Source organism: Nyctereutes procyonoides, unplaced genomic scaffold (assembly GCF_905146905.1).
Source record: "Nyctereutes procyonoides isolate TBG_1078 unplaced genomic scaffold, NYPRO_anot_genome, whole genome shotgun sequence".
Classification (NCBI taxonomy): domain Eukaryota; kingdom Metazoa; phylum Chordata; class Mammalia; order Carnivora; family Canidae; genus Nyctereutes; species Nyctereutes procyonoides.
In genome coordinates, this window is record NW_026575117.1 from 866491 (window position 1) to 893233 (window position 26743).

Below are 26743 nucleotides of genomic sequence, written 5' to 3' on the forward strand. Positions count from 1 at the left end.
TAAATAAATAAATCTTTTTTTAAAAAATGGCTATTTTTAACTTCCTAAAAAGTATCTTCCACTGCCTGAGAAGGAAATAAGAGGCAGGTCTTAAATCCATAATTGTATCAAAATGTGACTCTAAAAATATGACTGACTACAGTATTTTTTTTTTTACTACAGTATTTTTAAGATTTCTTTCTGCTTCGAAACCTTAGGGGTCTTTGAATGGGTGCTGTGCAGCAGCAAGGCTGAGGAAGTTTCCCTGGGAGGAAATATTTATTCAGGAAGATGCACTGAATGGACGAGGTGTCTTAGAAACCCCAGGATCCAGCAGCTCTTCGGCAGGACTCACGTGCACATCTGACACTTGCTGGAAGCAGCAGGAGCTACCGTCAGATCTCGCTGGCAGCCTCTGAATGTGATAGGACTGCAAAGAAAAAAGTCTTGAGTGAGGAATGAGCTCATTTAGGAGTTTCTGCTGCTCAGCAGGCAGCTGCCGGGTACTGCCAATAGGAACAGCTCTGCCTGGAGCCACCCCCGGGCCTGCAGCAGACAGCCCTGTGGGGATGGACATTGCTGACAAGTACCCTGAATCCTCTCTCACATCCCAGTGTGAGTCACCCACGACTCATGAGAGAAGGTACAGAGGGTGGGATTTTTATATTATTTATATTATATTATTATATTATATTATATTATTATATTATATTATATTATATTATATTATATTATATTTCAGTGAAGAGGAAGCATAACAATTTCCAGCAAACTTGCAGTTCTGGAAACTGTGTTGGCTGAGTCCAGCAATAGAGGAGTGTGACTCTGACCACCCTCCCCAATGCAGCAGAGGGGAGCAGTGGCACACAAACGCACAGAACGGGCACTTTGTTGGTTTTTCTCCAATGTCGCAGCCATTCTCCTCTGTCTTGGGTCAGGCTGTCAGAGAACTGCAGGGATGAATGAGGATCACCGGATGACTCCTCAGGCCATGGTGGGTGTTACCCATGGGTTTTCATCCTAATCCCCACTCTTGGGGGAGACACTGGTTAGAGATCTTGACATCTGTAGGAAGCCAGAGAAAAGCAGTGTCAGGTCTGTGACCTGCAAACACTCCACCCTTCCGTCAGTCCTCAAATCTGCTCTTCACTGCGGTTCTGTGAGGTCTCAGCTCTGCCTGCTAAGACATCATATGTTTCCCCTTCCCTCACACTATGCTTCCATGCCCTTTCCTCAGTGCAGAATTTGTGGGGTGCAGGTGAACCTCGACTAACAGGGAGAGCTTTGTTTCTTCTTTTGCAAGGACAGAATAAGACTTGATTTGTCCTGGGGAAGCCCAGGGAAAGAACGGGCTTCTTCCCTGCCTGCCAGGCCTCGGAAGAGATAGCCCCGTGTCACCTCCTCCAGTATGGGTTTTGACATTCACCTAGCTTTCCTTAATCAGCAACAGCTTTCAGCTCCTAATGAGCTACCAGGCACCCTGGGACTAATTGCCAACTAATTGCCGACACCAGTTTTTTCCCTGTTCCATTTTTATCCAATTGGACCTGTGAGATTTGAGGTCCATGGTGTTTCCTGCATCCTCTCTCCTCATGGAAAGGATTGGAACTGTGCCAAAAATAATATTGAAATAATGACTCCCTGGTGTTTTGGAAAGTATAAATATATACCAGCATGTTGGCACCATAGCTAATAAGAGACCAAAGAAAAGTTTTTCAATGATGCTTGAGGGGATACTTCTCACAATTCTCAGCGGAGGAAGTAGGAATCCACAGTTTGGGGCATTGGGATGTCAGTCCGAGAAAGGAATAGAACAAGGCATTTCAGGACAGAAACGATTGTGTAGTAACATTAATATTTTAGTCTCATTTGATTAGAGGATCTCTGGGTGTCACTGGATTCTAATAGCCGTGTGCTGAGGGAACAAAGAGGAGTAGCCCCTGTTGGGTAATTCTATGTGAGAAAATATTAACTGAAGAAATTATTGAAATTTTATTACTGAAACATATTCTATGTGAGAAAATATTAATTGAAGAAATTATTGAAATTTTATTATTGAAAAATATTCTATGTGAGAAAATAACACTGAAGATAGTGTTTAGGTCCTCTAGACAAGTGCCATTCACAAATAATGATTTTAGAAATGTTCTGATGATTCCATGAGCTCTAGTCTTGTTAGTGACGTTGCAAAGAGCATGTGAGGAGAGCAAGGCACGCATGTATATGGCAACTTAAAAAATGGAGGCTAGTACATGCCTCTGGGAGGCAGATAAATAAAATAAAATAGGGCATCACCAACTGAACTGTAACAGGCACAGAGACGGCTTCAAACCAATGCCATAAAGTTTGTTTCCTAGAGCCCATGGAATAGGCTCCTTCTCATCCACCATCCCTGAAAGACTGGCTCCTTTGGGAAGTCTTCCCTGCGTAATTGAAAAAGAAAGAGCAAATACCTAAAACTCTCTGTCAAATATCTAAATTCTCTGTGAGCTTCCCACATTTAGTTCATTAAACGTCCATTCTCAAATGCCACATGAAACTATTACCTGGTGAGTGCGATATACCAGAAAAGTCTAACAGGTGACAAAAGAGTAAAAGGAGTGTCTAACTGAGATGCTTTTCCTTATAGACAGACGCCCTGCTATCTTTGGACCTCACTATCCAAAACTCGTGTGGACAAAAACCTACTGCATAAGCCTTAGAGATGGGAGCTGAGGAGGTAAATGAATGATATTCCTCAGGGACGGTCCTGGTGGTCTTGTTAGCCATCAAGAGATGCACAGAGGACTGTGAAGAGCCAGAGTCAGGGAATCTAAAGGGAAAGCACTCAGAGTTGCCACGAATGAAGGAACTATACCCCGGGGGTGTGGGATCAGCAGTCTGTTGATCTCTTGAATTTTGAGCTGCATTAGCTAAGGAATTTCATTCTGTAATCCACACTGTGTTTTTATTTTCTTCCATCATTTAGTTGTTCTGGATGTTTGCTTATTGCTAATTACTTTATTAAATTCAATAAATTCAAACTTGGTTTTAATTGAATTGAGGGGAAAGCATCCGCCCATCATTTAGTGGAGAAAAATTGCAGGAGCCGAACCCCTCAATGCCAGATGTCGCCAACACAGCAGCGAGTTCTGTTGGAAATCCAGGGAAAATGTGCAGAGATATAATGGCTCATACTGAGGAAAGGTCTCATGGATTGGATGGATTTCTGTCTGAAGTTTAAAACTACAATTAGGGGATCCCTGGGTGGCTCAACGGTTTAGCGCCTGCCTTTGGCCCAGGGCGCGATCCTGGAATCTTGGGATCGAGGCCCATGTCGGGCTCCTTGCATGGAGCCTGCTTCTCCCTCTGCCTGTGTCCCTGCCTCTCTCTCTCTTTTCTATGTTTATCATAAATAAATAAATAAATAAATAAATAAATAAATAAATAAATCTTAAAACTACAATTACAGCAGAACTCTAAACCACGTTGCTTTTCCTGGCAGAGTGGTATGCAGGTGGGAAAACCAATGACCAGCTTGATTGTGAGAACCTAGATGGTTCTAGAGCTACTTCAGGGCACTAAGTCCCCCTCCAACTTCCCCCTCTCCAGTGGGCCAAACAGGTTGTGGGATTCAATCAGAAGATAAACTGACATCAACACATTATTTTTTTTAAAGATTTTATTTATTTACTCATGAAAGACACACACAGAGAGAGAGAGGCAGGCAGAGGGAGAAGCTGGCTCCACGCAGGGAGCCCAACGTGGGACTCGATCCCGGGACCACAGGATCATGCCCTGGGCCAAAGGCAGGTGCTAAACCACTGAGCCACCTGGGCTGCCCAACACATTATTATTATTGTCACTAAAAATATGCACAAATAAGAGTTGGGTTTGAATGTTGGTTCAATAGTTTTGTAGAAATGAACTTACAGGGTTAAAAAGAAAATCGTAGTTGGAAATACACTGAACACACATCCAGAAGGTAATGTCAGGAGAAGTAACCACCACTTCCAGAAGATCCAACAACATGGGGAGCAGAAGCTGACATCTACTGACAGTCTACCATGAGCATGTGCTGTGCCACGTGCTTTAACTTCTATAAGGAACTGGGGACAGAGGCGCTGTTAGCATCTTTATGTTACAGATGGGAATGTGGACGCACGGAGGACCACGCAGATGCAGAGCTGAGTAGAGCTGAGATTGTCACATGGGAACTCTGCAGATATTTCCATTCCCTAACTGCTATTCAAAATAGGCAGCGTGAAAAAAATTACCTAGACTTCAGCACTATAAGGGATGCAGGTACGTCACTGGAAGTAGGTGTACTCTGAGTTTTGAAACAGCTCCACAAAGTGACAGGATTGACAGGCCATTCCCTGTGAGCATTTGCCTTTCCTCTTCTTTTGGTTGTTTCTCGATCATAGTGGGATGAACTACCAGCATCTTTCAGGGTAAATAAATAGCCTGTTCGTTTATTCCCGTTCTCTGTAGGTCAGTCTTGGGGACCAAGCCAACCAAGCTAATTTCTCCCTCCTCCATCACAGTGTTCCTATTGCTGGGGTTCTCCAACCTTGGAGAAATCCAGCTCGTCCCCTTTGCTGTGTTTCTCTGCCTGTATCTGATTATTCTGAAGGGGAACATCGCCGTTGTCATTGTCATACGCCTGGATGGCAGTCTCCAAGGACCTATGTACTTCTTCCTGGGGATCCTCTCCATCTCTGAGACATGCTACGTCTTTGTCATCCTGCCCAAGATGCTCATAAATCTGTTGTCTCTGCTCAGAACAATCTCATTTATTAACTGTGCCACTCAGATCTTGTTCTTCCTCGGTTTTGCTGTCACTGATTACATGCTGCTCAGGGTCATGGGTTATGACCGCTCTGCTGCCACTTGTCATCCACTTTGGTACCCTACCTTAATGAGCTCGCAGGTATGTGGACAACTGGCAGCCACCTGTGCTGTCATTGTTTTTTTATCCTCATTGACAGGCTCCCGCTTAGTCTTTGAACTCCCTTTTTGTGGCCCCAATAAAATCAACCACTACTTCTGTGACATCTCCTGGCTTGCCTGTATTGAAACCTATGTCAATGAGCCAGTCGTCCTCATTGGTGGAGTTCTAGCCCTCCTGGTCCCCCTGACTTACATCTGCATCTCTTACTGCTGCATTGTCCATACCATCCTGAAGATCTCACCCAGATGGCAAGCAGAAAGCCTTCTCCACCTGTGTCTCCCACCCCACTGTGGTCATCGTCCACAATGGCTGTGCCTCCTCTGTCTACCTGCGGCCCTCAGCTGAGTTCTCATCTAACAAAGTCAGGCTTGTGACAATGACCTATACAGTTGTGACTCCATTGTTGAGCCCAATGATTTATAGCCTCAGGAACAAAGATGTCCAGATGGCCATTCAGAAAGTGATTGGCAGAGGAGGATTTTATCCTAAAGCTCTGTGATGAGAATACTTTGCATTCCTGAAAACCTCCTTTCTTGAGGACATAGTGGCAATTATAGAGCTGATGACACTGTCTTCTTCCATTTGCACAGCATAGCGTAGCTTCCCAGTGCAAGCTTCCACAGGGTATTATTTTGGAGAGCATTGTGGAGAGCAGCTGTGAATTTGGGCTGATTGTTAATCAGGTACAAATCTCAAATACTTTTAAAGTTGCACAAGTAAGTATTTTGATTTTTCAGAACACTTAATTAAGAATGATTTTGTTCCATTCCAGGAAGGATAGGTAGCACGTTGGGAAAGGTAATTCAGTTTAGATGGTTCAGCCATCACAGCTTCTTGGAGATTTAGGAAGATCTTAGTAGGGCCCTTCACAAAAACTGTGGGTAAAATGGAATAAATCTAACTGAAAATTATTACTGAAATGATGAGCCATCCGTGTTGCAAAGGATCCAAGGCCATCACTCTCATGCACTATCAATACAGAGCCCCACCTCCAGTATCCCAGCCTCTGACTGACTACTCACTAGGGGCCCAGACACTATTAAATATCCCAATGTGCTATTGAGTCCCAGCTTTGTGTTTCTTCCTCCTTTTGGCCCTAGTTATTATCTCTGGAGATGCACGTCTCATATCTAATATTTAACTTACGCAGCAGCAATTCAAAGCTTTGAAGAGGATAATGCACTTCCCTTTGCAGGACTTTTAACTCCCCTGATGACTCGTTTGACCTTTATGATAACTAGGAGTCCACAGACCCCTCAAAATCTTGGTTATCATTCTCTGGATTATTCTCAAGATATTCCCCATTTTGTTAATAGAATTCTTCCAATGACTCATCAGGAAATGGGTGCAACATTCCAGGTGACAGGACAGTCATCTGCCTTGTGCTGGAAGTCAATTTTAGGTCAGTACAGCTTGGATTTTTTTTTTGCCCCTCACTTTTCCTGGTAATTTCTGTTAATTGTGTGTTCTCCTGTGACTCCGATGTCTTTTAGACTAAAGGATTTCATGTTGTGCATCCACAGTCCTATCCTTACAAAGCCTTTTTTCATTGGTTTAGTTTAGTTGTATTATCCTCTAAAGAAACCTAATACTTTGTATTTTCTCCTTAAATATCTGTGTTCGACTTTAGGCCAGAATATCCAGATCTTTTCATAGTTCATTTTGTGGGACCCAGGAAATCTAACAAAAATCCCCTACCCCTAGACAAGCAGAGCAGGACTAACTCCATTCTGTGCTACACCCGCCCTCTCATGTAAAACCCCCCACACGACCTGCCTATTGCTTAAGACACTCCCTCACCCTAGTCTAACTACTAAGCACAGTCTTATTGGAAACCAACCCTCATAGGAATGCGGAACCTCTAACAACCAAAAAAAAAAAAAAAAAAGGAAACCCCGTCTTTTGCCCTCCAAACCTGCAAGCCAATTCTAACCAGAATGATAGGCTAGTTCAAATGGTTGCTATAGGGTAAATTTTGATTCAATTGGCCACCTGCGTGTGGACTGACATGACTGTGCAACTTTCTATGTGTGTCACAATCTCCTTGGCCACTGGCCCTTATAACACTGCTGTGCTTCTTAGTCTCGGGGTCCAAGTCCCTGCTCTGCTGTATGGAATATACGGACCCAAGCTCGAGCTTGTAAATAAACCCTCATGTACTTGCATTGGTGTCGGCTCCTTGGTGGTTTCTCGGATTCGCAATCTTGGGCACAACAATTTATAACATCGAGCCTACTGGTTATGTCCCTTGTCACTGCATTCTGTTCCTTCTTCCAGAGGTGAAGGGACAGGGAACACAACCGTAGCAGACTGAAACGCCCTGTTCCTCTGGCCACCGACTTTACAAAGGTACCTGCCCCACAAAATAATATTTTTTCCACTCCTGTTCGAGTACAAGGCATCTCCTTCAGTGTTGTCAAATATCAGTCCTTTTTCTATTCCTTGCATTTTGTCTATTCCCTATGTATTGGTGCTCTCCGAATCCCTTTCTATGTAATTAGGGCTTTCCCCCCATCCTGGACAAACAGGGTTCAGGATCTGACATTATGTAAATGGACACAAAGTAGGAGTGTGTCTATGTTTTTCAGATTGGATGCTTTCAGCACAGTTATGCCAAAGCACACACACTTTCCCAAATGTTGATATAAAGAGAAGTTGGAGCAGCTCCAAGGAACCCAGACAACTGATCCCAGAGAAAGACTTTTTCATTTCTCCTTGATTTGTGGAGTTTTAGACAGGAAAGTCAGCCTCAGAATAGATATTGGAAAATGAGGGGAGGAATCAACATGCTGATATCAATGCAATAAATTAATACACCAGCTTTCAAACTCTATCCATGATTTATCCTTCCTTCAAATATTTACTAAGCACCTGCCATGTGGGGGAAGATGCAAGGGTAAAAGAAATAGCACTCCTCTTTTCAAAATATTAAATCTGCACTTTCTCCCTCAAACTCTTCACACAGACAAGGATGGTGGTTCTATCTCATTAAATAAAAGATTTTGATTGTGATATTTATATACATTGTAAGTGGTGTTCTCTTTTTTTTTCTTTTGGCTCCTCTTCCTACACATTTTTATATTAAAATATATGTGTTTATATATATACCAATATTATATATACATGTACATATACATGTACATTATATATATGTGTGTGTGTATACACACACACACACACACACACACACACACACACACAACCTTGAGTAACTTAATGAATATCAATAAGGTAAGTAACAACTCTTGTTCCTACCAAGATGGGTTAATAGAAATTGGATGAGCACTGGGTGTTATTCTATATGTTGACAAATTGAACACCAATAAAAAATAAATTTATAAAAAAAAAGAAATTGGAGTTGAACCCCCACCTTAAAAAAATTAAATATTAGGAAAAATATACAAAACAACAGTTTTCAGGGCACCTGGGTGGTTCAGTGGTTGAGCATCTGCCTTTGACTCAGGTGAGGGTCCTGGGATAAAGTCCTGCATCAGGGTTCCCACCGGGAGCCTGCTTCTCCCTCTGCCTGTGTCTCTGCTTCTCTCTCTCTCTCTGTGTCTCTCATGAACAAATAAATAAAATCTTTAAAAACAAAAATAAAACAGTAGTTTTCAGACATTGGACAACAGGCAGCATAAGGCCCCCCAGAGAAGAGACCAGACAGATGTATAACATTTCCATTATCATAGAAAGTTGCCTTAAAACAAACACTGGTAAGCCAAAAATGAGGTAAAATGGAATTGCTGGAATATATTCAGTTACTTTAAAAAGACAGTAAAAATGGGATAAAAATGTAAGACCAGAGATTATCCAATTGGATAAGAAAAGATCTACTTATATACAGTCTCTAAGGTGACTACTTTGATTATGAGCAACAAGTAAGTTGAAGATAAAAAGAAAAAGAAAACATACCATGACACCCAAATGAAATATAATCAGAAGTGACTGTACTAATATCAGCTAATAAAGTTAACCTTAGAACAAGGGACATTCCTTGAGACAAAGGACGTAATTTCAGAATAGTAAAGAGTTCAATCCAGCAAAAAAACATGTGAATCCCAAATGTATATCCATACAATCACAAAAATTGAAAATTCATTAAGTAAAACACTGATAAAAAATAATGAGAAACAGATGAACACATAGTTATCATTGAGGAGTTCAACACTTTAGTCTCAGTAACTGAAAGAATAAGGATACCTAAAGTAGGGATATAAAATGACTAGGATATACTATATATGTAGCTATAAAATATATAAGGATAAAATATAATCAATGTAATATAATATATAAGGATAAAATAAAAATGTAGAATATTTTAGCAATACTCTTAACCAATATGATCTAATTGATATTTTTGGCATGTTCCATCCCAAAACAGAATGCACATTCTTTTAAAATGTGCAAGGAATAGTTACCAAGATAGACCACATACATAGCCATGAACAATATTTTGTAAGATTTAATTAATATGTAAAGATATGTTCTCTGGTTACAATTAAGTTAAAAACTAAAAAACACAAAGATATCTAGAACATATCAATCAGATTATTTACAGTTAAATTACTCCTAAATAGCTGATAGGCCAAAGGCGGGAAATCACAAAAGAAATTAGAATTATTTTAAACTGAATAAAATGAAAACATGACATATCAAAATTATTTGGGGGCAATTAGAACAGGGTTTAGGGGTAAATGTATAGCATTAAATACTTATAATACAAAAGAAGAGATCCAAATATATAGGCTAAATTTCTGTCTTAAGAAACAAGAAAAAAGAACTAATTCTAGTAAGTCAAGCAAAAGAAAGAATATTATGTATGTTCTTCACATGATAAAATAGTAAAGAGAAAATCAACAAAACCAATAAAATCAAAGAAATTTTATTGAAAAAAAATTTAAAAATTGATAAATCTCTAGGGAAACTGATCAAGATAAAAGAGAGAAGACACAAATTATCAATATTAAGCAATAAGCAGAAGCTACCTTACATGCACTGTAGATATTTATTTATTTATATTTTTATTTATTTATTCATGAGAGACACAGAGAGACAGAGACACGGACAGAGGGAGAAGCAGGCTCCCTGCAGGGAGCTCGATGTGGGACTCGATCCCAGGACCTCGGGGTCATGCCCTGGGCTGAAGGCAGAGGCTCAACCACTGAGCCCCCCAGGCCTCCCTACTGTAGACATTTAAAGAAATATCATGGATAACTTTATGCTAATAAATCTGACAAAATAAATGTCATATTACGTGAAAAAAGTAGTTTCAAAGCTCAAGAATAAACTAATAACCTGAATATTCCTAAATCTTATTAAAAACAGGTTTTATAGTTTAAAACTTTTTACAAATGAATGTCCCAGTCCAGATTAGTTCAGCAGTTAATTTTAACTAAATATTTGAGGAGAAAGTGGTATGAATACGCACTTTCTACACACTTTCTTATGGACTGACTGTTTGTGGTCTCTCAAACTCCTGTGTGGAAGCCCCTGACATGTATCTGGACATGGCCCTTTATGCAGATCAGTAAGGCTGAAGGTGGTTATGTTCTCTCTCCACCACGTGAGCACACAAGAGGGAGCCCATCTGCAAGCCTGGATGAGTCCTCATCAGGAACTGGATTAGCAGGGATCTGGATCTGGGGCTTTGAGCCCCCAAAACGATGAAAAACCAAAAGGCTCTTCAAAACACCCTTTTAAGAAAATGAAAGGCCAGCCACCAAGTGGGAGAATGTATTAGCAAAACATGTATCTGAGAAATAATTGCATCTGAGTATAAGAAATAATTGCATCAGGGGATCCCTGGGTGGCTCAGCAGTTTAGCGCCTGCCTTTGGCCCAGGGCATGATCCCGGAGTCCCGGGATCGAATCCCAGTTGGGCTCCCAGCATGGAGCCCGCTTCTCCCTCTGCCTGTGTCTCTGCCTCTCTCTCCTCTCTCTATGACTGTCATGAATAAATAATAAAAAAAAAATAAAAATAAAGAAACAATTGCATCTTAAAGGTTATATATAATAGCAAGACAAAAAAAAACACCTAGTTTAAAAGTTGGGGGAACTATTTGATCAGACACTTCCACAAGGAAGTTTTCAAAATTTCAAATAATTAAATGAAAAGGTGTTCAAGGGCAGCCCCGGTGGCTTAGCGGTTTAGCACCGCCTTCAGCCTGGGGTATGATCCTGGAAACCGGGGATCGAGTCCCATATCAGGCTGCCTACATGGAGCCTGCTTCTCCCTCTGTCTGTGTCTCTGCCTCTCTCTCTCTGTGTGTGTGTCTCTCATGAATAAATAAATAAAATCTTTAAAAAAAAAAAAAGAAAAGGTGTTCAACATTAAGGCAATAGAAGTTACAGCCCACGTGAGACCATCATATACCCTCCTAGATGACCACGTGAAAAGTTTGGCATTACCAACCATCGAGGAGGCTGTGAACATCTAGAATTCTCACACGTTATGTAGGAATATAGAAGAGTTGGGGTACTTTGGGATATTTGACAATCTTCGTGAACTTAAGCAGAAACTTGTCCTACTGTGTGGTGACAATACCGTAACAAGCCTCATCTCCTGAAGAGACATTAAAGTCGACGGTCACAACAAAACTGATTTTAAACATGCACAGTAGCTTTATTGATAATAGACTAGAAACAGCCTAAATGCCCATCAACTGGTGGATAGAGAGACAAAGTGTGCTCTGTCCATACGGTAGACTAGCACTCACCAGAGCCAGGTAACCCATATGCACAACAACATGGAAGGATCTTCAAGGCATGTGTGGGCTTGTAGCTGGGTGGGTCCGCAGTGGGGCCAGATGCCTGTCCACAGGCCCCCTATGGGGCTGCAGTCTCACAGATGGCAGGGGGCTCTCTTGGCGCTGCACCGAGGGTTTTTTTTGGTGGGGGTGCCCCGAGGGGTTTTTGTTGGTGGGTTTTGTTGGTGGCATCAGCACGGGTGGAGCTAGAGGGTACACTGCTACACGGAATAAACCAGACAGAGAGAGACAGATAACATCTGTGGGGTTGAGGGTCATAGAGAAAGGGGATTAAGAGTCCACTTATTATGATGAGTACTGAGAAATGTAGAGAATTGTTAAATAATCATGTTGCGCACCTGAAAATGACATAACACTGCATGTTAATTATACTTCAATAAAAAAAATTTTGGGATCCCTGGGTGGCGCAGCGGTTTGGCGCCTGCCTTTGGCCCAGGGTGCGATCCTGGAGACACGGGATCAAATCCCACATCGGGCTCCCGGTGCATGGAGCCTGCTTCTCCCTCTGCCTGTGTCTCTGCCTCTCTCTCTCTCTCTCTCTCTCTCTCTCTCTCTATCAAAAAAAAAATAAAAAATAAAAGAAATAAAAAATAAAAAGAATTTTAAGAAACTTAAAGGCATTATGATAAATGAGCCTGACACAAAAGACTACAGATTGTGTGATTCCGTTTATATGAATTTCTAGAAAAGGCAAAGCTACAATGACAAAAGGCAAAGCTACAGTGACAAAAAGCCTATCTCTCGCCAGCGGCTAGGTCTAGGGGTATGAGTAAGAGATTTAATGAAAAAAGGCACAAAGAAACTTTTGAGATTGATGGAAATGTTCTACATAGTGTTGGTTGTTGTTTGACAACTGTACACTTCACTTTTCCAAAATTCAGTACACTTTAAAAAGGTGAAAGTTGTTGAATGGAATTATACTTTACAAAGCTAATTTAAAAAAGCCTAACTGCAATATAAGAAGTGAAAAGTAATTGTTAATAAAATCTCTGGTAGGGAAATATAGAAAAGCTTCTTTTTTCATGCTTAACTTTTGAAAACACATGATATGCTTGGGCCACTCACTGGCTTTGAACTTTTGAATCCACAAACAAGTCACTTAAGATAAGGTGATGAGTTTATTTGGATGAACACATGCCAGTGTCTCTGGAAAAATAGACAGATGGGAGGAAGTGAGGAGGGAAGGAAGGGGGCAGGGAGAGAGCGAGCAAATCTCCAAGTCTGTAAGAGGAAAGATGAAACCGAGTTAGCAGAGAAGAAGGAAAAAGAGGTAGAACAGAAACAGTCAGAAGGGAGAGAGAGAAGAACTGGAAGGGCCAAAATGTCAAAATGGGTTCACAATTGCCATCTTCATCTTCTGTGTTCAAAACGTGTATTTAGTCAACCATCCTTTCAACAAATGTGTATTAAGCACCTACTGTGTGACAGACACAGCTGAATGCACAGATGACACGTTGGTAAAAGAGACACAAATCTGTGCTCTCATGGACTTTGTATTTTAGTGGAAGAAAAAAAATCTGTCCTCATTTCAAATAATTTTTGGAAAATGTTTAGGACTTATCTGCTGAGGTGGAAGAAGAGGCTGCCTCTTGGGGATATGGTTCTATAGCCGCATTCATGCATGCATGCACACACAGAGGATCGATACTGGAGGCTGATAGATAAGCAAAGGGCTGAGTGTGGACTGTGGGGTGTAGAGTCATCTCCGCACCCAGGCCTGAAGGGACTCTATAAAGTTTTTAATTCCTCAAAGCCACGTCTTCCCTGGGCCCACTTCCTTTGCAAAGTATGGTCTTCTTGAGGGCTGCCTTTACTTCACGGTTCCTCAGACAGTAGATGATGGGGTTGAGCAGGGGGACGATGACAGTGTAGAGCACAGACACCGCTTTGTTGGAGTTATAGGCATACATGAGCTTGGGGCGGGCATAGGTGAAAAGGGTTGTAGAGTAGAAGAGGATTACAACTGTCAGGTGAGAGGCACAGGTGGAAAACGCCTTTTGGCGGCCCTGTGTAGAATGGATCCTGAGGATGGCACTGAGAATGGTGGCGTAAGATGCCACCACTACACAAAGGGGGACGGCAATGACCATGAGGGCCAAGAAGAAGTCCACTAGCTCAGCCTGTGAGGAGTCCTCACAGGAGACATTGAGGAGTGGAGAAATGTCACAAAAGTAGTGATTGATGTGGGGGGTGCCACAGTAGTGGAGTCGGGCTATGAAAACCATCTTGATCATGGCAGTCACAAGCCCACAGAGCCAGCATCCCACAGCCAATGTACCACACAGCTGGCTGGTCATGATGACTGGATAGCGTAGAGGATTACAAATGGCTACATGGCGGTCAAAGGCCATAACAGCAAGGAGGATGTACTCCGTGCAGACAAAGGTTACAAAGAAGTACAGTTGAGTCATGCAGCCATTGAAGGAGATGGTCTTGTCATGGCTGAGGAAGTCGACCAGCATCTTGGGGCTGATGACCGTGACATACCACATCTCCAGGAAGGAGAGATTGCTCAGGAAGAAGTACATGGGTTTGTGCAACTGTCCATCACTGCGAATGGCCAGGATGATGAGAGCGTTCTCCAGCAGGGTCAGCAGGTAAGCTGCCAGGAACACAAAAAAGAGGAACAGCTGGAAGGCTGGCCGTGTTGGAAATCCCAGGAGAATGAAACGGATGGTCGCTGTATCGTTATCCACTTCCAGAACCTTGGTGATCGTCACTGGCTGTGGGCACAGACAAAATCAGTTTTGTCCAGGGCCTGAGCACCAGCCCGTGGTTACTGACATTGATAGAGCACGCGCCCAGAAAACTCAGCACAATAGTTCTCCTGCCTTTTGACCTTACTTCCTTCGTTGGTGATCAGAACCATAGCTTTTGAGCAAAAAATGTACTTTAGGGAGGTTATGTTTTAATTTTTTTTTTCAAATTAAGCCAAGAGAGAGAGAACACATTCAAGGTCCTACAGAAGTGAAATTGGAAACTTATGACTCCCAGTTAGTTCTGTGCCTTTCTAGAACATCTCTGTTGGGCATAGGAGGATGGCCTTCAAACCACGCCTTCACTATAAGCAAGAAACCCAATCTACTACATATGGAAAGGAGGCAGGCGATTCAGGTGTCCATCCCCCAGGGATAATCTGTATGACTCTGGAGAAGTCTTATAAGCCCACTTACCTGTAAGGAAAGAATTCTGCTATTTTGCTTTGTTTCTTTTTTTTTTTTCTATTTAACAAGATCAGAAAGCTTGAATGAGGCAATATTTGAGCAAACACACAGGGTTCATAGCACATTTGATATGAATATTCACCAGCTTCTTGGAAAGCAAAACCAAACAGATAACTTAAAAGGTAATGTTCTCTTTGATCCAATCCATTGTATGGAGTCTTGATTAGGAATTTGGAAAAAAAACACATCAAATCACACCTTGGTCTCATTCCAACAAAATGAGCATACGACTTCATTTTCAGAATACTAGTTCTTCTATTTTCAAGGTGGGTATAATATAATTTCATTACATCTGTAAACATCAAATGAGCTTTCGAGTTTAAATAATAGTGAAAGGGAATAGAGGGGAAGGGAGAAGAAATGGGTAGGAAATATCAGAAAGGGAGACAGAACATGGAAGACTCCTAACTCTGGGAAACGAAGTAGGGGTGGTGGAGGGGGAGGAGGGCGGGGGGTGGGGGTGAATGGGTGACGGGCACTGAGGGGGGCACTTGACGGGATGAGCACCGGGTGTTATTCTGTATGTTGGCAAATTGAACACCAATAAAAAATGAATTTATTATTAAAATAAATAAATAAATAAATAAATAAATAAATAAATAAATAAATAAAAAATCCTGTGGACATTTGCTGTGGCCTTTCCAGGATACCCGGCTAATTCTCCCAACAGTCTGCTCCCCTGAAAAACAAAAAAAAAAAACAGAAAGACAAAAAAACCAACGCAGGTCTACGTGGTGGAAACCACAGCCCTGGTTAATGAGAAGGGAGGGGACTGTAGGTCCTTCCCAGGGGTATTAGATTAAAGGACACACAAGTTGCTTGAAAATAGTATCAGAAAAAAAACGGAGAACTCCAGTGCCTTATGCGTTCAGTGAGCCTCCTGCATTCCCCTCGCCCCCCCGCCCCAGGGTACAGTCTCCTTCCAGGCCAGCTGAGCATCACCCTGCACCTCCCATGCTGCATGTTTCACCCTCCCCAGACTCTCCCTGGGTCCTACGGCCTGATTCCTCCCTCCCACACTTCTCCAGAAACGGCCTCTCTTATTCTCTGTTTCCCAACAACCCTGCTGTGTGCAGGACACGTGGGGCACACCGGGGAAGGTGGTCTGTTTTTCCTGACCTGGACAATGGCTTCCCACGCCATGCTCTGGCCTCTTGCTACCGACACCTCGCGCTAGGCCCCTACAGAAAGGCATAACGGTCACCTCGTAGTTATCCACGTTCGAGAGGAAAACAGACATGGATAAACCAAAACCACACAATGTCTAATAGTGCAAATTCAACTAATTTGTTTTCTGTTGGAACTCAGCCTTTAATTCACACACACCCACACCCCCATACACACACACACACACACACACACACACCCCAGAATGGCCCCTGCTTGCCATGGCCTAGCATTCACGAGGCAGAGTGGGGATGGTGGAGCTCACAAACAAGGCAAGGTCTGTGAACCCCGAGCTTCTCTCAGCTACTTTCTTCTCTTCTCTGAGTCCGAGAGTCCAACCAGCCTGAAGCCTATTAATGAATAGTTGAGGCCCACCCTCCAGCCAGGCTTTTCCTCAGCACACCTCTGTCCTGGAAAATGGACACTTGGAATCAACCTCTTTCCAGCTACTGGGGGTGGGGGACAGGGGGGCGACATTTCTGTTTGGGAGGCACATCTTTGATTCACCGTAATAAGATACCGGTCTCCAGAACCATGTCCCTGGGCTCCTTCCCACTTGCATTTTTATATTCCAGCTAAGGGTAGGGAGGGCATTATACCCAGAAGTCCTGTCTCCCTGGAACCCATCCCAGGGTCCCCCGCAAATAGGATGATGCAATGTATTATTGTCAGGACTTTAGCAACAGGCACTGTCATTCTCAGAGGAGATGCCTCAGACCTGAAGCTGGAAATGAAGGCAGTGCATGGAATTTAAGACTAAGAATTAGCACATACAGTGAGCGGGGGATGTTCTTACAGCTGCTGTGATCTCCTTCCTGTACTCCCCACAGGAATGTAAGCGTCCAGAGGCAGTACTGACGGGTACATGAGCACAAGATGAGGATGGGGGAAAAGGGAAAAGAAGGAAGTATATAGAATCATATCAAAACCATTGGACTGAGCAAGTTTTATCATTTAAGCATGGAATTAGCTTTGTTTTCCAACAGTCAAATAAAGGAGGAAAGGTCAAATAAAGTCAAATAAAAGAGGAAAAGTCAGGGCAGCCCCAGTGGCTCAGGGGTTTAGCGCTGCCTTCTGCCCGGGGTGTGATCCTGGAGACCTGGAATCGAGTCGTGCGTCGGTCTCCCTTCATGGAGCCTGCTTCTCCCTCAGTTTCTCTCTCTCTCTCTCTCTCTCTCTCTCTCTCTCTCTGTCTCTCATGAGTAAATAAATAAAATCTTTAAAAAAGAGGAAAAGTCAAACAAAAGAGGGAAAGAATTGGAGGTACAGTATGATCATATTTGAGAGTTGAAACCCTCCATATACATAGCACGTATATATGTGTATGTATATATATGTAGACATATAGAGCTGAATATGTAGTATGCTTTGCCAATAGTCCCACGCAATGTAAATGTAGTGAGGGGTCTAGGTCTCAAATCTCCAGAACTAGGTCATCTTAGTCCCATCTTGTGGCTTCCAAGGTCCTTTATTGGGTCCGTCTGACAGATAGAGGAGGAAGAGAGCAAGGCTCAGAGTTACAGCCTTTGTTCCAGCAGAAGTTAGGCAGCAGGTGCATCCCTGAGGATAATGTGCTGACTCTAGGGCAGCATTTTCACAGCCAGTTGAGGCCTCACATTTGCATATCACTGTACAATATCCGAAGGAGCATTATTTCACGTGATCCACACCATAGGGCATTAACCAGGACAAACATCATGGTGCCCAGTTGACCCAGAGGTGACTGTCACCAACTTCCTCTTATGGAACCACGCACGAAGAGAAGTGAAATCTTCTAAGGAGTTGTAAGTCACCAAACCTGCAGGCACCATCCCCTTTGCCAGACCCTGTCCTCATTTAATGGAGAAACACACACACATACTCACATACCTGTCTTCCACCCCCCGCCCCCCCAACACACATACTCTTTCGTGTTCTCTCATAATAGTTCTATTATCTCTGCCATTTTCTCTCTGTCTGTTCCCTAGGTCACAGTACGCATGAACTCTGCACTTTGCAAGGCATACAGGTGGGCTGATGCATTAAAGGGAGGTATCTTCAGGAGCACACATCCCTGAACAACTGTTCAGACTCAGGCTTATTTTATCTAGAGTGGGTTATTACAGTAGAGTCTTAAAATGACACGACAACCTTTATTACACAATACCTCTTCCTGTGGCTTAATATATACAGGCGATAGACAGATATTGTTGAAGTGGAATGAATGCAGATGTGTACTAAGTTCACTCCCCAGCTATACCCTGTAGCTACTTCCATGATAAGCTCAAAGAAGACAACTAGTTTTAAATATCAATAAAACGAAAGCTCCCAAGAATCAGTGATTGAGATAAAAATGATTGTCCGTCATCCCCTGGAAATACCTGAGAGTCTTTTTTCAACCCACCATTTTCCCAGGGATATAACTTAGGACTCTTCTCCCAGCCTCGTCAGACATGGCCACTTTGGACTGAGAAAAGAGGAGAGACTATGTAGACCAAAAGGAAGAAGACAATATCCCCAAGCTCAAGAGGTGCTGGTTGTGTCTCTGCTCAGCTTGAAGAAGGCACAGAATGAGCTATTTGTGCTCTGCCTGCCTCCAAGCTACTGGAGGAGCACACACCAACCCCCTCCCACCCACAGGGGACCTCTCTGCAGACACAGCCCTCAGGAAAGTATTTGGCCTTTCGCCTCGCCTCCCCGAGGGGACCTGAGTGGAATACTAAGGGAAGAGCTGGCAAGCTAAATGGCTCAAGAGAGATCTTAGGCTTGACGCACATGGCCTTCCTCCCTGCCAGACTCTGGGGCAGAGGAAGGTGAGGAGAAGCCTGTGTGTGCATGTGTGTGCACATGTATTCTCTTTCCGGAGAATGGGCTCACAAATAACAGGATCCTTTATACTTACACATTCTTATACTAGAAGATAGCGCTATAACCAAAGTCATTCAGCAGAAAGTCAGAATGGCATTCATGGACTCTTATTTGGGGGCCCAAGTATACACACACACACATACAAACTTCAAACATCTTAGGTGTTATGCACACAAGTATCAGCTCTACACACCTACGCGACTCTCACGCATCAGGAACTCAATAGCTAAAGGGACACGTATGCATTTCAAAGAGACATACACATCCCCACGTTCATTATTACAGCATTATTCACAGTAGCCAAGACGCGTAGCCAAGAAATCAACCTAAATGCCCATCAGTGGATGAATAGATGAAAAAAGACATGTCATGAGAATTTGGCCACGAGAAAGGAGAGAATCCTGCCTTTTGAGACAACACAGATGAACCTTGAGAACATTATGGTCAGTGAGTTAAGTCAGATAAAGACAAGTACTAAACGATATCGCTAATGTATGGAACCTTGAAAGAAAACGTCAAACTCATACAAAACAGATGTCAGGATGCGATTACTGGGGAGCGGGGGTGAGGAGGTGGTAAGACTCACAGTGTTTAGGGTACACGCTTGAACGGAGAGCAAACAAGCCATAGTTTTCAATGCACAGTATAAGGAGTATAGACAACAATGTGGGACTATAATCATGTAATGCGATGAATATAGCTACGAAGACAATCATATTACAATATGTAAACATTATCAAATTTTAACACGTTGTACACACTTAAATCCACACAATGTCATGTCAAATCAAATGTAGTCAATAAAAAAAGAAACACATGAGTTTTCACTGCTCTCTGTTAGCTCTGTGAGGCAAATTCCCAAGCCTCTCCAAGCACCACGTTCCTCATCTTTAAAAGGCAGTGCTAACATTAACCCAAAAGTTAATAAAACAAAATAGCATCTTTTCTTGTTATGACTGTATACAGTCATTCCTTGGTACAAAGAAGAAAGCTGCAGTTAGAACTCTGAGTGCTTAAAGCAAAAAAAGAAATTCTAAGTAGCTCTTTATTGTTTCTTGTCACAGAAGAAAAAAGTTAATTATCATATTTAAAAATATAGAGACCAAGCTTTCAGCTGAGCAAGAAAAAGCGCAGAGGTTATATATTGTGATATGTCTGACTCTGGAAGCATATTCAGGATCAATAAGGCCTTTAGCTTTGGAAAGGAGAAATAGAGGGATTTTTAAATGTAAAAGTTGAAGTTTACTGGAAAAATCCATATTTTTCCTTTCATTTTATCATCGTTTCTGAAAATCGTATGTTTTCTATTTCCTCTCATTATAAAAATTTTGAGGCAAATAACCACATTTTGTGTCTTCTATGCATTGTTTTAAGAATGAAAAATCACACAGCTTATGGTTTCTTCTTAAGTGTTTGAGCATTTTTAGTTAATTGTGATGAATAGTGCCCCTGTTGTAAAATAAATTATATTTATTTAAAGATTCATAATGAACACAACGCCCTCCCTTTTTCCCTTTCTGTTATCCCTCTCCCATGGAAAGTCGGCTCCACTGAGCACGTTCATAACCTAAAGACAAAGAAATAGATCTTGGAAACTAGCCTTTTCTCTGATACATCATTTGCAGGCTAATTGAACACCAATAAAAAATAAATTTATTATAAAAAAAAGAAAGAAAGAAAGAAAACAAAATGAAATAAAATAAAGTGTGGTAAAATAAAAGAATATAAAATTGACTTGTAGTAGCGCCTGGGACTGTGGTGTAGCGTCGGGGAAATGGCCAACCTCTCTCAGGCTAACCTATGAATTACAACTTTGAAGAGACAGTAAATCTCACGTTTCATGGAATGACGAGAGAGGAGGTGGGGGGGGGAGACATCATGATCTTAATCTGGCAACTTAGAAAAATACATTTCATTTGAATTTTTTTAAAAAAACCCTAAAACAAAAAATCAATTGAAAAATTCTAAAAGAACACAAGGCAAAAATTAGATGAATATGTTATATCGGGTGTATTAGGGTGAAAATAAAAGAAAGCACACATTACAGTGACTCCAACAAATGAGAATTAATTTTTATCATTTAATTAAAAAAAATACTTGAGGGGCTCCTGGGTGGCTCCGTCAGTTAAGTGTCCAACTCTTGATTTCATCTCAGGTCATGATCTCGGGGCCTTGGGATCAAGCCCCGCCTGGGCTCTGGGTTCAGCAAGGCCATCTGTGTGTGATTCCCTCCCCCTCTCCCCCGGCCCCTCTGCCCACTTGCACGCATGCTCTCTCGGCATCAGCTTCCCTTAGAATAAAACAGGACAGTGACACAGCAGGCGGGCAGGGCGACACCCGGGATTTCTCTTCCAGGGAAGGAGTGCTGGAAGCCGACTCGGGAAGTAGTCTCTGGAATTCAAAGTCACAGGGCAGGGGTGAGGCCATGAGGTTCTCACACAGGGACACCTGGTCCACCTTGACTTGGAGCCCTCAAGGCCCAAAGAGCTGTTGTCTCTGCTAACAGTTCTGCGATGTCCCCGGTGTCCAGGGCTCCCAACGAAAGGCACCCCAAGTCTCAAAAGTAGCCTGAAGCTGTGACTGACCCCAGAAGCTTTTAATACTGTCATTATTTTCCCAGTCCAGAGGACTTTTACTCATCGGAGCTCATTTGTACCCTAGACAATGCTGCTTAGTAGCATTTACCAGGCTTCCGAGGGCCCTGAGCTAGAAAGTTAACGGAAGGTGAATTTTTTCGCAGTGTGTATGAATGTCAAGTCGTCGCATTATACACTTTCAATTTTATTTGTCAGCTGTGTTTCGATAAAGCTGGGGGAAGAAAAGAAAGCTAATTCAAGGTGAAATTTACCTACAGAGAGAAGAGATTTTTAACACTTCACTCCCACATACATTATTTATTTGATATTTGCAGCAAGCGTATGAGGTAGGTGATAATATTTTGATTGTAACAGGGACTTATCAGAAGTAAAACTAGGATCAAAGCGACATTTCTTGGTTTTAGGAGCAGAATTCTTCCCATAAAACACCGTGCCTTCCATAACTCTATGAAAGGAAAAGAGAACATAATGAGGGGAAGGTACACGGAGCCAATCCCAGAGATGATTCTTTAAAAGGCTATTTAGGAATTTCACGGAAATAAACCAACTTACACTTTTAAAAGTGTCAGATTTCTTTGTTTCTGTTGTTGTTATTTCATTTTAGATTCTGGAAAACCTAAAATGATTATTGAGCAAGTAGATTCTTTAATAAACAATCATCTTTTTCTCCCCCCAAGCCTAGTCCAGAATGAGCAGATGCATCAATTAGGACAATTTGTATTTATGAATATTTGTTCAATATTGCTATTTTTTTTCTCTTCTACATATCCCACTACTAAAGAAACATTGGCTATGGTTCAAATGTACAGAATGTAACCCTGAGTCGGGATGTGAAAATCTCTGTAAGCAATTCAAGCAAGTTTCCAAAAATCAAAGGAACTTGGAAGAATGCCTATAATTCAGGCTTTGAGTTTGAGGCATGTTACTTACTCTACAGATGGATATCTGCATCGCTCCCCTCACTCCTTCATTCTGTCTCTTATTAAGACATTTTCTGTTCTTTTGCCCCAGGAGAAAAACTTAAAATATTTAGCAAATGGTATAATCCAGGTCCCAACTAATTAAGGCAAAAGCTGCCCATAGTGCTGGAGAAGATTCTGAGACCAACCTACATAAAAGCTTTCTACTGCATTTTACCTACTACTGAATCAACACTCATTAGGTCAACCATCTTGGTGTCCCACTGGGAGTCAAAGAAGGAAGATGCAGGTGGATATTTATCCATGTTCATTGGTAGACACACCACTGAATATCAACACTACATCTTCCTCCTCCTTGACTTGCAGTGGGTGTGAGACTTGTACAGAATATCGATTAGGTGACACGAGTTTCAGTTCTTGGGGTATAATAATTGTACTTCTGTGATTTCTCATGGAAATGGGATTGAGAATTTGGACCTTGAAAACTGCTGCAATAAAGCCTATATCACTTTGACATATCGACCAGTAAATCCCCTTTCTTATATTTTCTCATTTATGAAATAAGAAGTTGGTCTAGAGTAGGGACTTTCAAACGGGCTATGAAACAAGAGTTGCTAAGACGTTGGAAATTGTGCATGGTGGAGTTGCAACCTAGACGTGCTCTACCAGACTCTATACAATTTGAGGGCAGCAGGGTGGGGGAATTCATGTCTTACTAAACCCCCAGGAGAGTCTTATGCAGCTAATTCAACCATAGTTTGGAAACCCTGTACAAGACTAATGATTCATAAACTTTTGTTTGTATCAGGAGATTCCCAGACACTATCTAGCAAAACTGCATACTAGTTGATATCTGTGTTCTCTCAGCCTGTTTTATGATTCCTTGGGGTGGCACTATTAGGACCCTGTTCCTTCCTTAAGACTTTGAACCCTGGCTAGGTTCTGCTGTACATCAATCTGGGACATCGCTAGGATAGTGGCATCTGCCCAGAACCAACTTCCTGAGAGCATCCTTCACCTCCTTGTTCCTCAGGCAGTAGATGGCTGGATTGAGGAATGGTACAATGACCGTATAGAGCACAGAGATGATCTTGTTGTGGTTGAAGGTGTACATGGCCCGGGGCCTTGCATAGGTGAAGAGGGTGGAGGAGTAGTAGATGACAACCACTGCCAGGTGAGAGGCACAGGTGGAAAAGGCTTTGCGACGTCCCTGGGCAGTAGGGATCCTCAGGATGGTGGCAATGATGGCAGCATATGATGAAACCACAGCCAGTAGAGGAAGCAGGATCATCATCAGGGCCAACAGGAAGTCTACTAGTTCTGCTTGCTCCTTGTCAGAGCAGGTAAGGTTGAGTAGCGGGGAGATATCACAGAAAAAATGGTTGATGATGTTGGGCCCACAGTAGGACAGTCGGGAAATGAAAAGAAGCTTCATCATGGAGCTGAAGAAGCCACCACCCCAAGAGGAAACAGCCAGGCGAATGGCCAGGCTGGACGGCATGAGACTAGGATAACGGAGGGGCTCACAGATGGCCAGGTAGCGGTCATAGGCCATGACTGCCAGCAGGACACATTCGGTGCAGGCTAGGGCAATGAAGAAGTAGAGCTGGGTCATGCAGCCTACATAGGAGACTCTACGGTCCTGGGTAAGAAATGCTCCCAAAAGACGAGGAACTGTGACATTGATGTACCACAGCTCCAGGAAGGACAGATGGCCAAGGAAAAAGTACATCGGGCGGTGAAGGCTTGGAGTGAGCCAGATTGTGGAAACGATGAGTGCATTCTCCAACAGTGTCAACAGGTAAATTGCAAAGAAGAGGACAAAGAGAAGTAACTGGAGGGGTGGAGAGGTTGGGAAGCCCACCAAAATAAACTCTGCTATGTGGCCTCCACTCAAATTTCCTATCATCTCCGTCCACCTGCCTACCTGAAAGGAAAGGAAGAACAAGATGCTGAGAGACAGGGGGTCCAAACTGGGGTCCCCACAACCCCAGGTTACAACCCTCTGAAGATGCTCCATAGTATGCTATTGATTATTAGTACAACATTTAGCTCCTTCACTTTGCCGTTTCATCTCCCACCTCAAGGGAAGAGACTTGAGGATTGTGCTCAACGATTTAGTGATCTTAACTACAGTAGAAATTTGGTAAGTGCTTGCTGGGTGACTTCGGAACAAGTCTTAATATTTCAATTCTTGTTTTCTTAACCATAACATGCTCTTCCTTCACTTCCTGCAAAGCCGTAACCCCATAGTACCTGGATTCAATATTTGTTGGGTGAGTGAATAAAAGAAGGAGGGATAGCAAGCTGGAGCCTGAGGGCTTTACTCTCCAGGGAATGGGGAATTAGTAGCTCAAAGACATAAAGAAGCATGGGATAAAGAAGGGTTGGTTTGGGAAATATCCACTATCTCTCAGTTGGAGAGATAATTCAATACAGATCAGCTAAAAATGTTCTTTCTTAAAAAATTTATTATTATTTTTAGAAAGAGAGAGAGGGAGAGTGCAAGTAGGGGAGTGGGGGAGAGGAAGAGAGAGAGAGAAAGAATCCTAAGCAGGCCCCACACTCATTTCGGAGCCCCAGTGTGGGGCTGATCTCACAAACCTGAGATCACGAACTGAACTGAAATCAAGAGTCAGATGTCCAACCTACTGAGTCACCCAGGTGCCCTATTTTTTAATTAATTAATCGATTAATTAATTATTTTGAGAGAGGCAGGATGTGTGAGAACTAAAAGAGTCCTGCTCCAAAAAAAAAAAAAAAAGAATTATTTTCCCATTCATTTTATAGCTGTTTTGGAGCACATTTTCTGTGCCGGGATTGTCTCATGCTAGGTGTGGTGCTGTAGGTTGAAACATGGACCCCCTAAATGCACCCACACCCTGATCTCCAGAACCTGTAAACTTTACATCGTCTGACAAAGTCTTTGTGGGTGTGATTAAGTTAAGGCTATGGAGATGGTAGTCTATCCTGCGTTATTCAGTTGGACCTTAAGTGTGATTGCTTGTAATTTCCTTACAAGAAAGAGGCAGAGAGCAACGTGAAGTAGACACACAGAGAAGAAGGCCCCACAGAGGTGGCACAGAGGTTGGAAGATGCTGGCCTTGAGGACTGGAAGTGGTGTGACTCTAATCTGAAGAAAGCCCGCAGCCCCCAGAGACGAGGAGCGGGTTCTCCCCCGGAGCCTCCAGAGGACGTGCAGCCTGGCGACGTCTTCACGTTGATTCCACACTGCTGGCCTCCAGAACCCACAGACAGAGTAGATTTCAACTGCTGTGCCACCAAGTGTGTGGAATTTGTGTGCAACGTAACAGAAAGCTGATACGCTTTTGAGGCACCAGGTTGGAAGAGAGCATCTCACGCCTCCTGACCTCCCTTCTGAGCCTGGCCAGCCTCCTCCTCTCAATACTGCCAGCGGGGGGCTCCTGATAAACACGGACATCTGACTTGAGATTGGGTCATGTGCTACGTATCATCAAGCCTTCTCATTTTTGGCGGAACTTAACATTTGTTTTTCTTTATGCAAACATGAAAAAACAATACACCATCGTAATGGCTGCGTGGTGACAGATGGCAGGTGCACTCGGCGTGGCCCGGCACGACCTGTAGAGAAGCTGAATCAGGGTGTTGTGCACCCAGCACTCATGCAACCCTGTGGCTCAACTCTATTCAGGTTTAAAAAAAAAAAAATTAAGACAAAAACAACCACAACAAACCCATTCCCAACCACAAACACAAAATAAGATGATAATATATCAGCTTGCATATTGTAAACTAGACATCAATTATTTTTGGTCATACATTTAAATAATTGCACGAAACCTAATGTCCACCACATGTGAGTAATTACATTTTAAGTGAAATTATTATTTTTTTGATTTTTATTTGTATTTATTTATTTTTTTAAGTGAAATTATTATATCGGTCCTTTATCAGTCAGTGAAATCCTTTTTTCTTTAATTTTTTTTTTTTTGGTCAGTGAAATCTTAACATTGGTGCCACGAATACTTGTTTCAAAAATTACATGAGTGCATGAGTCGTTTAAAAAAATGGAAATTTTACATTATTTTTCTCACTGAACTCATAATTCAAGACATTGTAATATATTTTTATAATTACAAGCCTTTTGTCGATTTCTCTATATCCATCTGAATGTTGTTGGTTTGTTTCTTGTACTCTGGAGGCTATGAATGTTTTGAAAAGATTTCCTATTAGCTTTTATTCTGTAATCAGCATACATTTCACCAAAACAATAAAAATATATGACATACTTCAAAAATGTTATTTTTTTTTTACTGGCGTATCATTT

The 26743-nt window shown here is 42.3% G+C and overlaps 2 protein-coding genes and 1 pseudogene across 2 annotated transcripts; 1 reads left to right on the forward strand and 2 right to left on the reverse strand.

Annotated features, from left to right (window-relative positions):
* The first annotated feature begins 548 nt into the window (after positions 1-548).
* On the forward strand, positions 549-5411 carry LOC129515130 (olfactory receptor 10R2-like; annotated as a pseudogene).
* An 8007-nt stretch (positions 5412-13418) lies between these two features.
* On the reverse strand, positions 13419-16143 carry LOC129515131 (olfactory receptor 6Y1). Its single transcript, XM_055333859.1, has 3 exons — positions 16023-16143; positions 15554-15582; positions 13419-14402 (listed from the first exon to the last, which is right to left on the reverse strand). Exons 1-3 carry the CDS (start codon positions 16141-16143, stop codon positions 13419-13421), a joined length of 1134 nt encoding a protein of 377 aa, XP_055189834.1.
* A 7243-nt stretch (positions 16144-23386) lies between these two features.
* LOC129515132 (olfactory receptor 6P1) lies at positions 23387-24343 on the reverse strand. Its single transcript, XM_055333860.1, has one exon. It carries the CDS (start codon positions 24341-24343, stop codon positions 23387-23389), a length of 957 nt encoding a protein of 318 aa, XP_055189835.1.
* Between the last annotated feature and the right edge of the window lie 2400 nt (positions 24344-26743).

Coding starts and splice junctions, on each gene's coding strand:
- LOC129515132 (XM_055333860.1), bottom strand. CDS start 24,343: ATGATAGGAAATTTGAGTGGAGGCCACATAGCAGAGTTTATTTTGGTG.
- LOC129515131 (XM_055333859.1), bottom strand. CDS start 16,143: ATGTCTGTTTTCCTCTCGAACGTGGATAACTACGAGGTGACCGTTATG. Junction 15,583..16,022: donor CGTGGGAAGCCATTGTCCAG/GTCAGGAAAAAC, acceptor TTTGTTTTTCAG/GGGAGCAGACTGTTGGGAGA. Junction 14,403..15,553: donor CTGTTGGGAGAATTAGCCGG/GTATCCTGGAAA, acceptor CTGTGCCCACAG/CCAGTGACGATCACCAAGGT.